General features: G+C 39.7%; 1 protein-coding gene across 7 annotated transcripts in view; it reads left to right on the top strand.

The window, feature by feature from the left end:
• The window catches only part of kcnma1a (potassium large conductance calcium-activated channel, subfamily M, alpha member 1a), a 159,262-nt gene that overhangs the window by 91,106 nt on the left and 52,626 nt on the right, over positions 1–15,530 (top strand). For all 7 annotated transcript variants that reach the window (XM_053621098.1, XM_053621102.1, XM_053621103.1 and 4 more), the window contains exons 4-9: positions 3,256–3,349; positions 3,482–3,593; positions 9,437–9,512; positions 10,596–10,671; positions 11,107–11,277; positions 13,532–13,623. In XM_053621098.1, the coding sequence (XP_053477073.1) occupies positions 3,256–3,349; positions 3,482–3,593; positions 9,437–9,512; positions 10,596–10,671; positions 11,107–11,277; positions 13,532–13,623 (621 nt within the window). The remainder of the gene's footprint in view (positions 1–3,255; positions 3,350–3,481; positions 3,594–9,436; positions 9,513–10,595; positions 10,672–11,106; positions 11,278–13,531; positions 13,624–15,530) is intronic.

The raw sequence follows: 15,530 nt of genomic DNA, 5'->3' as shown, positions 1-15,530 counted from the left end.
AGATCCATCGCAGCGGCAGAACCCGAAGTGAAATAGCAGAATTCGACTGACTGGATTTTGCGGCGCTCAAACACACCTGCGCCAAACTAACAGACAACACCATATAAGGCGTTTGATTATGATTATGTAATTTGTGTATTAATATAAAATCTCCCGCTATATGATAGGCTATAAATAAAAATGAATATTGCAACTGTTATTACTACACTTGTATACAAAACAGTGTACTTTGTACTTGTCATAGTGCCCACTCAAGCAGAAACATTAACGTGGCATGTGATATGACACTACCGCAGGTGGCACTCCACCACCATGGTGGCAAACTACCACCATGGTGGTGCGGTTGTCATGGCCACCATCACAGCCCTAATTATCTCCAAATGGAAAATCTTGCAACTGGATTCTGCAGCAAGACAAGGATCCAAAGCATAGGAGTAAGTCCTAGTCCTAGAAGTAAGTGAAAGACTGAGCTCCAGTTATTGAAAGCGTTTTCTTGCAGTTATTGCTGCTAAAGGTGGCACAGCCAGAATTTAAGTTTAAGGGGGCAATTAGATTATCACATGGGTAATAGGTGTTACATAACTTTTTTTTTGCTTCGATAAAAAATGAATAAATTAAAACTATTGTGTGTTTACTCAGGTTGCCTTTATTTTATGTTGTATTTCGTTTGAAGATCTAAAACTATTTAGTATGAGATATACAGTTGCAATCAAAATTATTCAACCCCATTGCAAATCAGGTTTATTGTCAAAACTTACAGACTTTCAGCTGTTTGCAAATGAACAAATCAAACAAAAGCAATTGAAATTATTCAACACAACAAATGCTTCAAGTGGGTTTCCCAAATTCAACTAAATTATTCAACTCAACTGAATAGAGTCCCTCACAACAGCACAAGTATGCAAAACGGGTGTTGTCTCAAGCACACCTGATGCAACTAATCAAGGGCTTCATTAGTTGCACAGGTGTGCTTGAGCTGGAACACATGAAATACCGGAACTGGCTAGGGGTTTGTTGAGTGTACACGACATGGATGGAGCAGAAAAAGGAAGCTATCAACAGCTGCAACCAGATTTCTGAGAAGGCAGGTTGTGAAAAACCCTCGAGTGACTGCAAAAGACCTGCAGCAAGACTTGGTGGCAACAGGCACTGAGGTTTCAGTGAGCACAGTATGGTGCGTACTAAATAAATGCAGAAGGTTTCCATGCCAGAGCTCTAAGGCGTACACCACTACTGATCTAAAAGCACAAGAACTTTTGGAACTTTTCGGCACAATGGATCAGCGATATGTCAGGAGAAAGAAGAATGAAGACGGAACACTCTGTCCACAGTCAAGCATGGTGGAGGCTCGGTGATGCTCTGGGGCTGCTTTTCATCCGCTGGCACTGGAAACCTGCAGCGTGTGGAGGGTAAGATGGATTCATTGAAGTATCAGGATATCCTCAGAGAAAACGTCATACCGTCTGTGAGGAAGCTGAAGCTTGGGAATCATTGGCTCTTCCAACAGGACAATGATCCCAAGCATACCTCAAATTCCACCAAGGCTTGGTTGCATAAAGTCGTCCTGGACTATTCTACAGGGCCATTACAGTTACCTGACTTGAACCCCATAGAAAATCTGTGGTGGGATTTGAAGAAGGCGGTTTCAGCACACAAACCCAAGAATATTACTGAACTGCAGGCCATTGCTCATGAGGAATGGGCTAAGATTCCTCAGGAACGCTGCCAGAAGCTGGTGTCTGGCTTTGCATCTTGTTTGCAGCAGGTCATAACAGTAAAATGATGCTCTACTAAGTAGTAAAGATGCTTGTCATGAAGGTGGTGAATAATTTTGAGACTGGAGAAATCATTATAAGTTGCATATTCAGTTGAATTTGGGGAAACCACTTGAAGCGTTCGTCGTGTTTAACTATTTCAATTGCTTGTGTTTGATTTGTTCATTACAATCAGCTGAAAGTCTGTAATTTTGACAGTAAACCTGATTTGCAATGGGGGTTGAATAATTTTGAATCCAACTGTACACAAAAACAGAAGAAATCAAATACTTTTTCACAGCACTGTAGCTTTGCTCATTCGACCATGTCATATGTGCCTTTGCTGTTTACATTTTATCATTTTTTTATTAATTCCAAGGCTCAGTAGTTCATAAATAATTGAGAGTTGGTTACGGGATCAATGCTAATGCCACTGAAAGGGCACCACAACATTAACCTTACCTCCAGAGCTAATGGTTGTTTATGAATCTGCACCTTTTAACTTAATTGAATCAGTCCGCGGTTGTTTTAACCCTTACATTTAAGTTGTAAATTGATTGTCCTGACTGATGTATACTTAGGAATTTACTTTTCTGGTAAAAGCTCAAAGGCTGAATGATGGTAAATGATTGCACCTCAAATTTACATGTTAATTCCAAGTTACATAAATTAAATGTTCTGTATCAGACATCATGTATATTTTGTGTATTTTTTTGTTATTTATTTATTGTTACTATTTTTTATCATGTACTTTGTTCTGTCCTTTTAAGCACTAATTGTAACCACGACAAATTCTTCATAGCCAGTGCTTTTGGAAAGTATTCAGTCTTTGCCTATTTTACTGTGTTATAGAGTTAATTTAAAATTGATTACATTTACTTTTTTGCCATCAGTCTACACACAGTACCCCATAATGAGAATGCAAAAATAAGTTGTTAAACTGCTCCTTAGGCAGCAATTACAGCTTTGCAACTTCTTAGATAAGTCTCTGCAGGCTATGCACACCAGGATTTTGGTAATTTCTCCCATTCTTCCTGTCAGATCCTCTCAAGCTCAATCAGATTGCATGGGGAGTGCCTGTGAACTGCCATATTCAGTTCTCTCCACCAGAAGTCTGGTCTTTGGCTTTTGGGACTTGCCACTCCACTGTTGTCTTGGCTGTATGCTACGGGTTGTTGTCATGCTGAAAGGTGAACCTTTGCCCTAGTCTGATGTCATGTGCACACTGGAGCTTTCTTCGAGAACATCAAGGAAATGGAGATATCAAGATATTTCAGTTGTTTATTTTTAATTAAATTTATAAACAATTCTAAAAGCGTTTTCATTTCGTCATTATGATTGTAGATTAATGGGAAAAAGTATATTTAATGCCTTTTATATTAACTTTATAACACAGTAAAACATGCAAAAACTGAAGGGATCTGAATACTTTCCAAAGTCACTGTATGTAAGGGAACTTGGCCAATAAGTCTGATTTTGTGTATTGGTTTTCTCTCCATAGCCCTATAGAGTCCTGTCAGAATTTCTATAAAGACTTCACGTTACAGATTGACATGGCCTTCAACGTGTTCTTCTTGCTCTACTTTGGTCTGCGTGTAAGTACTTTTAGACGTAAAGATCATTTTACAGTCCATTTGGAATCCAGTAATTGCTTCATCTTACACATTACATTCAAATTTTCTCTAATATTTGTGTGATGTCCCCTCTGTCTCACTTTTTGTCTCCAGTTTATTGCAGCAAATGATAAGCTGTGGTTCTGGCTGGAGGTGAACTCTGTGGTGGATTTCTTTACTGTGCCCCCAGTGTTTGTGTCCGTGTATCTTAACAGGAGCTGGCTGGGTAAGTCTCTACTCTCACACACACACCCCCCCCCCCTCTATCCTGTTCTCCCCCCTCCAGCATTAAAGACAACAGTCAGTGCTCATCCAAGGTGACAGAGCCTCTACCAGTACTGCAAAGACAGAAAGACCAGACTGGAAGAAGACAAGAAGGAGTGATGATGGTGATGAGGAGGCCAAAGCAAATGTTAGGGCAGCTTGTCTTATTAAAATGAAGCCTAGACACCTGGGTACCAGAGTTGATGTCACGTTCTGTATCCTGAATGGCTGAGAATAGCTCAGAAATGCCACCTAATGGACAGGTGCGTGAGTCTAGTGATGACAGCACAAACATACAGGTTGAAGAGAGACTCGCAGAAAGGAAAAGGAGATACTGGGCTGGGTTTAACTGCTATGGGTCAGTTCTGAAAGGAAAGGGGAAGTACTAAGATGCAGTCTTCTGTTTGAATGGATCAGTCAGAATGGCTCCACACTTATTTGCTTCCCTGATGGTAATGATTTTTTTGTATTCTGTTTAGAAGCTAAGAGTGACCTGTTGGTCAGGCAAAAGTGCAATATCACTAAACTGGAGGAAATTCACTTGTTTATTTGTGTGTAGCTGTGAGTAACTGTCTTTTGGCGGGGGAAGAAGAAGAGCACTAACTCTGTCACTCAAAAGCACTGCAGTGTACACAAGAAATAAAATAAAAAAGCAGATCCACTCCTACACATGCAGACAACCACATTACATTCATTCTGTGTCTCATCAGCTAGCAAGAGCAACACTACAGACCTAACTATATAGTAACTAACTCTAAAGTAAATGTATAAACACTTGCTCAAACTGCTATGTGCTGTTTTATTCATATCGCCTTGAAAAATTGCAAGCTTAAAGTTGAGGCAATAATTTGTCATGTTACTCTTCTCCCTAAAGACTGTGAAGGTGTAAAACCATCACGCTAGATAAATCCCTCTGATACCCATTTGCGAGAGCCGAGAATCAAAGGCTCAGAGATGATGAAATAAGCTGAAATAGCCAATGCAGCGTACTCGCATCATAAACCAAATTATAATCAGCCTAGAAAGTGTTCTCTTCATAAGAGTAATTCATCCTCGTTCTTCTGAAAACACACAGCGCAAAAGTCTAATCCTCTCTAGTCTACATGTTCTAATAAAGAGAAATAACCAAACACTGCGTAAACCTATTAATCAAAAAGCGCTGAATGCAGAATTCTTTCTAAAACATATGATGTGCAAGTCCAGTTGCTGTTAAGACAATAAAAAGACAAATAAAATGTCAACATATGAAAAGGAGAGAAGTTGACAATTAAAAGCTATATTAAAATAAGTGTCCAGCTAAGTGACAAATTGTTCTCATTATTTAATAGTGTATGTAGGAGAATTCTTTTTATATATTTGTTTTTAATATTAAATGGTGCTTATACAACAGTTAGTTCCTGTTCACTAATTTGATTGGACAAGCAGCGGTCCAAGAGTGCTGATATTTAGTAAAATTGCTCTGGTACATTTCACTGTTTGCATGACTCATTTTGTTTGTGTTCACTACATTCAGTTTCAGTTCTAGTAAAAATGTGTTACATTGAAATGGTTACAACACTATGGGCTATCAGTCAGTATGTGTGTTGTTACACACAGCGCTCTGTCCTGCTGTGGCTTCATTAGGAACTATTCTCGTTTGATAGAGCAAAAATAAAATAGTTGGCCATATTTTTCTGAAATGTCAGTTACTCTATATTAATTTCTTGTTTATAGACCTGTTGTATAATATCACGCAATAAACTCAATAAAAATCACACCAGAAATCTCGCAATAGTGCTGTTGTGCTAAATATCAGTATTGCTTAAATATTGTGCGATGTGGGATGGCATGGTGGCACAGGGGATAATGTTGACCCCTCCCACCTCCAAGGTTCCTGGTTAGATCCTGAGCTCTGGTTACTATCTGTGTGGAATCCATGTGGGTTTCCTCTGGGTTCATCCCAACTCCCAAAAAACATGCTGTTAGGTTAATTGGTGAAAAAATAAATAAATAAATAAATAAATTGCCCCAATGTATTAATGTGTGTTTGTGGTGCCCTGATATAGACTGTGAAGTGTGGTTTTGAAGAAGAACATCAAGCATCACTTCCTAAAAGAGTTGTAAATTGAGAAGGACTGTGTGGATCTGTTTAAATGGTGAAACCTATGTCTCTTGCTTTGTCCAGCTAATTACTGTATTGTCTACCCACTTACAAAAATGCTCTCTCAGTCTGACTTGTTGTGGGCCACACTTAATTTGTGGGGGGTGGGGGGGGGGGCAGTAATTACATTTACTCACAGGTGGATATCTGGTCCATATACATACCAGGCTGGGATACAGCCTCTTAAATGTACTCACAGTGTGTAAAGCAAATTACTATATGTAACTATTATTTCATTTTAGCACTAAAACAGGTTTAAATGCATTTAGCATGTTTATAACTTCAATCAGGGTGTTTCCTCAGTTCCCTGTGTATTTGAAGGTTACTTGCTGTGCAACACTGCCACCTGGAGGTTAGATGCAGTGCTGTTAATCCAGTCTGTGTTGTCTCTCAGCAATGCTGCTATGCTGTTGGTATAAATCTTTCTGTGCTCTACTCCTGGTGCATTCTGGTAGCTGTTGGCCTGCTGGGAGTAATCCAGGCGGCACAGACGCCATTATCAGCCCCTTGTTGTGAATGCTCATCTCATTCTGATTGAGAAATAGAGTTCTGTGGGGGTGGTGCATATGACATGTTCTCAGTGTGTGAGCGTCCAGATGTGAATGAAACACAGTGTGTGCCCAGATTCTCAATGAATGTAGTTTTTGCACATGTTTCCTAAGCCTGACCCAGCAAACTGCATTGGCTTTGTGTCCTTTGATAGTAAAGATTTACTGGCCATTTGAACGTTTTTCATCCATACCTCAGTAAATCAAATCAACAAATTGGACAATAAATAATGTCTTTTGATAAAATGATTTTTTAATAAATATATGTTCTGTGAGTGGAAGGTTCAGCAATAAAAAGGTTCTATGGTTCGAATAAACAACCAAAATATTATTGTACACATTTAAATAATTCATATTTTCCTCCATCTTCAGTAACTGCTTTATCTTGTTGGATTGTGCTCTTAAATCTGTGCTTAGGGTTTGAGTCTGAAAGATTTATTTTACAGTTAGAGGGGTTCCTGGCTGCAAAACGTTTGTGGACACCTGGTTCTAGTTTTCTGCCAGCTGAATGGCAGTATCTCAGCTTAGAAGTACCTTGTAGGTAGACTGGATATTTGCCATTCTGAAGAGGCAGAGCTTTTGTGGATATGATGTTCTGGAGGGGTAGGATTAGGGGAGAAATCAGAATTAAGGTCTCCAGTAAGATTCTACTATTGCTAATCCTAGGTGCATGCTGTAGAGCACCATAGTCTGAAAAGTCATGACTACTGCATGAAGTCCCAGGATTTCCTTCTACAACTCCAGTGTTACTAAAGTACCTGCCACTTCAGTGAAGCTTAAAAATTGTATGTAATGAGATATTTGTAGTGTCTGGTTATAAATCTTTCAAAGCTATGAAGCCTAGTGTGTATGATGCAGTGTGAGGAGTGTATGTGAGAAAGAGACTGAAAGAATGTGAGTGTCTCGGAATGACGATGAGCATTGGTGTCATGTAATCAGCCTTGTAATTCATCTATTACATCCATCCATCCAGCCATCCATTTCCGCTTATCCTAGACAGGGTTGCAGGGGAGCCTGGAGCCTATCCCAGGGGACTCTGGGTACAAAGCACGGTCACCCTTGATGGGGTGCCAACCCATCGCAGGGCACACTCACACACCCATTCTTACACTACAGAAAATGTAGAGATGCGAATCAGTCTACTACGCATGTCTTTGGACTAGGGGAGGCAACCGGAGTACCAGAAGGAATCCCCTAAAGCACAGGGAGAACATGGAAGCTCCTGACACGCAGGGCAGAGGCAGGAAACAAACCCCCAACCCTGGAGGTGTGAGGCAAATGTGCTAACCGCTAAGCCACCGTGCTCCCCACAACTATTATGTTGTTTCTTAATCGGCACCCTGCTGTATACCTATCTTCTCTCTTTCACCTTCACTTGATATAATGGAAATAATAAGTGTGTGGCATTTAGTATTCAGAACACGTGAATGCAATGTGTTACAAACAGTATTACAAACAGGTCATTTCTCTGTGCAGCCAGGACAGTATTACTTAAAGATGATTTTTTACTATTTCTTTCTTATCTAATGTATTGATTCTATGCAGTTTTCTATGTTTAAAAAAGTCATTCTGTTTACTGTATGAGTGCAGCATTCAGTCCACTTCAGTATTCTGTACACTTGACCTCTCCCTGCTTAATAAAACTGTACAATAATAAATTAAACTTGGCAGACTTGTAGTAGATACATCCTGGAGTTAGAGTTATTGATTCCTTTTATCATTAGAACTGTTTATGAAACCACACACGCCATGATCTACCTTAAAATCTCGGTAGATAGTGACAGACTCCCTACATTACATGAAAATCGCAGTTGGAGAAGTGTTGGAGATGGCTAATGCCATGGGGTGTGAATTCTTTTTTCTTTGGCTAATTAAGCATTCACACCAGGCAGCATACATAAGTTCATTCTGCCATGACTTCAAATGTGATATAATGTTAGTGTCCTCACTGGCTTTTTCTTTGTGTCCGGAGTTTAATAATTCTAGCTGGCCTAGAAATATAAAACTGGCAAACTGAAGTAGGAGCCATCATGGCAACACCTAGTGGCATTTCAGGAAACCCTTTTACACTTACAATGAACATTATTATATAAGTGTAAGACTCTGCATACTCACGAGTTGTGCATTTTTTGCTATTATTAGGGTTGTGCTAATAATCACATTCATTGTTTTGATTCTCAGTCACCTTAAATGATCTGAGCTGAAAATAGCATCTCATCAACACCCGTGCTCTCATTAACGTATGAAAGAATGATGTCATTTCTATACATTTACAGCTTGTTTCGACACATACTATGTACTTACTGTATGTGTATGGAACACGTACATGCATGGAACACGTACATGCATACACACACACACACACACACAACCCACACCTGCAAAATGTAAATGGATGTAACACATAATTGCACTAAATGCGATATTCAGTATTACTTTACAAATTTCACCATACACTAACTTGAGTTAACCAGTCATTCTTCCCTTTTTTCTTTTCTCTTCTTTTCGAGCACCCGACTTATGTGACATTTTAATACAATTGTATAAATGTAAAAACCTATCTAATAGCCAGAGACCCTCTACGTAAGAGAAAATGTAATTTGCCGCAAAGGTTTCTGTGGGTTTAGAAGCTCTTACTGGAAAACCATGACAGACCAAACCATTTTACAAAATTGGAAATATTAACTTACTGGATGAGTCATTAACATTACTGAAAAATGACACCGTGAATATTTTGCACATAATTTTGTTAGTTTTTGTGAAAATGAAGAAAAAAAATTACAGCCAATGTGTTGTTAAATGTTCACACACATTTTGTATACCCCTCCATTTTTACCCAGTGTATTTATCTACCACTCAGTGTGTTTATGTATTGAGTGCATGAAATATACAAACCATATTCAATTAATATAAAACATAATTAGTGCCTACTTGGTTTGGAGCTCATCACTGTGAGGGAGAGTGATGCAAACATGTTAATAGCAAGTTAAACCAATTTTAAACCCATGTGATGTATATTGACTTTAAACATCTGCATTAAAGTGAACAAGAGCTTTGAAAAAGCTGTTTGATACTTGTATTTCATTGCATCTCAATTCTATATGTCTTGTTTTCCAGGTCTGAGATTTCTAAGAGCCTTGAGACTGATACAGTTCTCAGAAATTTTACAGTTTTTGAATATCTTAAAAACAAGGTAAGGCCGTCATTTTCCTTTGTTGCTAAGAAATGTGATGGTAAGACTTTAAAGGTACAATAAGTAGCAAACTGTTTTTCTTCTATGTTACACATTACTTCCTACTTCTGACTCATCACATGTCTGGTCACAAAGCTTGGCAAAATATTCTGATCCTGAATCACGATCATCACCCTGACTACTCTAAATGTTTACCTCAGTACTCCACAGTACATGTTCTCTTCTTATTACTGTATAGCTGTCTGTACCTACATCATTCAGTAGTTTCTTATCCTAACATTCATGTCATCTTACTGTACCTTTAAACTATACCGAGCTCACTTTCCTGATTTCCTGTGTTCATTCTCCCATGCCAAGGAGCTCGTTGCTCATCCCTAGTCCACCTCTCAGAAAGCACTGTATACTTACTACTTCATCCCAGAAGTCAGGTTTATAGCTTAGCGGAGCATGTTCTTTTTTTTAACTCCACACTGTATCTCCTCTTAGCATGCTGTAGGTAAGAAAGCAGGAAGAGTGGTGAGTGTGAACCCTGAAGCTGAGCTGAGGCTCTTTAAAAACAGGCTTTTCATTGATTTCTTCCACAACAGAGCAGGCATGAGAGATATGTTTCCTCGGCTGATATGTTACAGGAGAGGGAAAAATAACTTGAACTCAGTTGTCAGAAGACTGGTAGAAGGTTATTTAAGTTGCCTAATATAAAAATGCCCCCGCCCCTCCCCCTCTTAAAGTCCAGTGGGTACATTTGGCAAAGTAAGTCTCTGCCCTTATGTTACTGAAATGTCTAAGACTGCGACTCTCCCAGTAGAAGCAAAACGGCTAGATGTTATTTATGTTATATGAGTGTACTAACAGCAGAAAAGCTTCAGCAAAACCTGAGATTCGCTATAGACGGGGATCACGTTATATAACTGACATGTTCTTTTGTGATAACCTGTGTATTTGCTCCCAGCAAGAGGTGACGTGGCAGCGTCCATGTCCAGCCTCATCATGTGTGTGTTGGGCTCAGTAGATGACTGACTTATCTGTACGGCAGTGCGATGTGTTTCACTTTGAGAGGTGTGATGTAACTCTCGTCTCTCACAGTAATTCCATCAAGCTGGTGAACCTGTGTTCCATCTTCATAAGCACATGGCTCACAGCTGCAGGATTCATTCATCTGGTGAGTGAGAAAACACACACAGAGTACCCCCCCTCAGCCCCTTCAAAGGAGTAAGCGTACAGGTGTAGGTCAAAATAAATAGAATATTAAAGAGGAACAAACATCTGATCCCATTAATAATTATTCTGAATTTGTAGGAGGGTTTTTTTTTCCTAGCAGTGACACTAAAAATTCAGTTTTTCTTTTTATTCCCTTATCAGGATATGCCAGGGGACATCTGTGCCACTAGATGGCAGCAGAAACTCTGCACTACAGTAAAGCCACCTGTTTGGTTCCTCTCTCAGTTGAAGCACATAAAACCCTTCTTGGGTGCCCCACATTCAGTGGTGGCTATAATATGAGGAAACAGTAGATGGCTGTAAAGGATCAGGCTTGGAGCTGAAACTGAAGGCCTTGGTTTGTCTCAGTAACGCTATTCGTGCTCTTCTCCCACAGGTGGAAAACTCAGGGGATCCTTGGGAAAACTTCCAAAATTCTCAACCACTTTCATATTGGGAATGTGTGTACTTACTCATGGTTACGATGTCCACGGTGGGATACGGGGATGTCTGTGCGAAAACCACCCTGGGCCGACTTTTCATGGTCTTCTTCATTCTTGGCGGTTTGGTAAAATAACTTTCATCTGCACTTTGTCTGAGCCCCTTCATGCACCACATCATCTTCCACTTCATGTAGACAGAGACAAATGTTTTCAATTCAAAGCCCATAACTGTCACCAACCTACAGTCCTCATAAAACACACATCACCTTGTATATTCCCAGTGTCTTTATAACACGGACTGAACTTCTCTCCTCCTGTTCTCCCACCATAACACATGTAGACCTGACATGTATGCTAAAGTGTTTTCTGATCATTCATTCTGAGATGTAACCAATGTCTGATTAAGGATATTATGCATTTTATGAATGTTTTGTAAAACATGTTAAGTTTTCTGACCAAATCTGATGATACTGTAGCTATTTTCTTAAAGCAGTTGCGGTTTCAGGCCCCCACCCTTCTGTGTCTCTCCCCAAATTCCAACAAACACAGTGGCAGGAAGATGACCAATAGTCCTATCTGAACCCTACCACAGCACCTGCAGCCCCCCATACTACAGGCTATGCAGTACACACCACACACTACAACTAGTCTATTTATAAAGTTTACACAGCATAGTACAAATACAGACCAGGCTGGATGTATGTAGGACCCATGGGACCCAACAAGGAAGTCAGGCGCACAACACCACCTTCTACACGGTACAGCACAGTAAACAACAGAAAAATCTGTGTGTGTGTGTGTCTGTGTAGTCAAGTTTTTATAAAGGAGACACACACACAGCTCTAGACCAAAGTATACAGATTACAAAACATGGCACTTTATTATAGTCAAACATGCATAACTACATACAAGCTACAATACAGCCTGAATATTTATAGTCCAACACTCATAGCTTAAAATGGACAACACAGAGCAAATGGTTACATCTGAACATCTGTTTGTTGATTTGTATTTTCTAAAAATTATCATTTAAACGTGGTTTTTTAATTTTGTTTTGGTTTTAGGTTTCTTTGAAATTTTCAGTCACTGTAGACTTTAGATCAGGTCATATTCAAGGTAAATCCGGGCATCACTTGGATATTAATGCTTAAGTGTAGGAAGGTTTTTACTTTTATATGATCATCCTGTAAGCATTGACAAACATGGAAACTAAAGGTGTATTCTCCATCATCCTATTTTGCTTTCGTTCTTGTTGTAGCAGACAACATGGTTTTTATCATTTTATGTTTATCTCAGGTAATTAGACTGGTTAGTTTTCATTAATCATCTGTGTTGCAGTGAGACAGATACAAGTTCCAGACTACAACACAAAATCAGTGCTGATAACTACAGAGTCAGAGAGCAGGAACAGATTAGCCATAGGGCAGAGCAGATCACATGCAAACTGTAATCAGACACAGAGCAGATCGGACGATCTCCATATCACACTGTAGATGAAGCTCCAGCTGTCATGGAGTCACCGTAGTGATGTGTCCTTCCTTTGTTTTGAAGAGGCCTGGAAGTTATCATAGCTCTGTTCCCTGCCTTCTGTCAGCAGCACGATTAATGACTTCAGTATGACGTGCTGTAAAGCATCAGCTCCTGACCCAGCAGATGTCATGATTCATTTGGACCCTGGAGAGAGCAGCAGTGCAGAGTGGAGTTTAGTGGAAGGCCTCAGACAGGAGAGCGATTTCCCCATTTAGAAACAGATACAAAGCTTTCAACACAACAGGTGGCTGCAAACTATGCAAAATACATCCAGCTCATTTCCAGTCACGCTAATGAGTCTTAATGTGTTTTGCAGCTGTGGGCGCTCAGCCTGGACTATTCAAATCAACCTGCCACATTCACAGTGTTTATTGGACAAAACATGGCACATAGGGGTTTTTTTTGTCTTCTTTTTGCCCCTCCAGTTTTGGTGCTGCCCCAGAATGATGGCTGGTCACATAAACATTTGAAAAGCCTTTTCAAACCAGTAGCTTTAATAAATTACACTCATCTTGGCAGATTCCCTTCCCCCGCATTAAATCTGTTAAATGTGTGTTTAACACAGCACACTTTTTGGATCTCTGAGCACTTTCATTTGACCACTACAAAATCGTTTTCCCAGTATTAAACTCTTTAAAAATGTAATAAAATATTCCTAACCTCTACAAAATTCACACACACACACACACACACACACACACACACACACACACACACTTTGAATGTCTACACAAACAACATCTGCTCTTGCGATGTCAGGGAGGTGTATGGAGAAGCGTGCACCTCACGAACTAGTCTCTCCTCCTTTTTTTTTTTAGTCTCTGCTTTTGTCTCCTATCTTCTCCTTAGGCCATGTTTGCCAGCTACGTCCCTGAAATCATAGAGTTAATAGGAAACCGCAAGAAATATGGTGGTTCCTATAGTGCGGTTAATGGCAGAAAGTAAGTATTCCAAGTGGCTCTGCTGCCTCGGCTGCAGTAGAACCCCTCTCTGCATGCCCTTTACTTTTTCTGTTCCATGCATGTAGGCCATGTTTGCTCGCTACGTGCCAGAAATTGCTGCTCTCATCCTTAATCGGAAGAAATACGGAGGGATTTATAACTCGACAAGAGGCAGAAAGTAAGTCCAAATCCAGAAGCAGGTGTGGTTGGGTGACATAAGCCCTCCTGATAGTGGAGGATTCATATTAGTATATAGGCTCTGTTCAGAAATGTAGACTTGAAATGGAAATAAATGTCACACTGTGACTGGAGACCTTGGCCATGAAAGCCACGTCCATTTTGTCTTTTTTTTTTTTTTTTTTTTTTTTTTTTTTTTTTTTTTTTAAAAACATCCCGCACAGCTGCATTTTAATTTCATTTCTGTCTCTAGAGCTTTCATGACTCTTGTTTTTGTCATTGTGTTTGCTAAGAAAATGGAATTTAAATAATTCTTATTTGTTTATAATGTAATGTGAGAGTCCTATAAAGTTCTGAAAGATAGCCATGAAAACTGCAGTATCTTACTACCTTAAATGCCTCTTTTGTCTGCTTGTAGAGACTCCTTTTCATCCCATTTTTCTTTTTTTTCTTTCTTTTTTTTTTTTTTTTTGAATTGACTGACTTTTTGCATGCCCTCTGTGACTGGAGGTCTGCTGTTTTTTTTGGGTATGCATGTTGCTTTGAGACAAGCCTGCGTGGCTGTGGTACTGCTAGCCCATCACCTCATCTGTGTCTGACATGACTCTGGCCCTGATCTTCAGTCACCCTGAATGCCTGGATGCCTCAGCTCTTGCACTGGAGCCTCTCAATTGCACTTGGCTTGCTTTTTTTGCCCCACTTGGTACTTTATGTCCTGTACGGTTGTTATTTATTTCCCGAGGTTGCCCCTGATTGTCAGTGTGGCTTTTTTGAACACCCACTCTGGCTCAAACACAGCCCTGTTATCAGCACGACAATTCTCCCCAAGTGCCTCCGCTTATGTCCTGTATACTATAGTCTCCCTTAATCTCTCTCTCTCTCTCTCTCTGTCTCTTAAACTTGATGTGAAAAAAGATCATGGCCACAACTAGCTTTCATCAGTTGTCTTTTAGGGCAAATACTAAGCAAAGAGAGACGGAAGCCCTTAGAGGCCTTTTTGTTTGATGCTGTTTCCCTGTCAGTGAAACAAGATTGATGAAATGTTATGTTTGGCCTCAGCGCCATGGTTGGATTTGGAGCCTGGTGTTGAGAGAAGGCTTGTCAGATGAGAGGTCTCTCTCTTTCCATCTGTCTCTCTTTGTCCCTCTCTCTCTCTCTCTTGCTCTCACTGGTGATACGTTCATGTGGTTGCAATTAGAATCGGCCAGGATCCAATTCTGTGGCCAGGCCAAAGACAGGCACCAGGCTTTGCATTATTGCTTTAAATATTGATGTGAGCGTGTTTATATTAATGGATGCTTCAGAACACATAAATAAATGTGTCAGTTTGTTTATTTCTTTCTTCTCTTGGTACATTTCTGGCAGTCTCAGTGTAGGGGAGTCCATCCCCTACCCCAAATTCTTCTCAGCATAATACTGTTTTAACATAAATTCAGCAGGTTATGTCATTGGTTTTAAGATGTTTTTGAACGAGTCTACAGCTGCCATGGCAATAAACCCTTTAATTTATAGTATTGTATATAGTTAGTGCAGGATTTAGGTTGTAAAGATTTAGTTGTAAATAATGTGATTTATGAATAGTTTTTAAATGAGTAGGGTTTTCCGGACTAAAGAAGACCTGTTTTTTATCATCAGTACCAATGTTCAGGTCGAAAATGTAGTCATGTCAAAGGATTGTAGAAGGTTTAAAAAAAAAAAAAAGTGCTATGAAGTGTAATTACCAACTTTCT

The sequence above is a fragment of the Ictalurus furcatus genome, chromosome 3 (genome assembly GCF_023375685.1).
Source record: "Ictalurus furcatus strain D&B chromosome 3, Billie_1.0, whole genome shotgun sequence".
Taxonomy (NCBI): Eukaryota; Metazoa; Chordata; class Actinopteri; order Siluriformes; family Ictaluridae; genus Ictalurus; species Ictalurus furcatus.
Note: the sequence above shows the minus strand (reverse complement) of the source record. Positions and strands in the feature narration are given on the sequence as shown.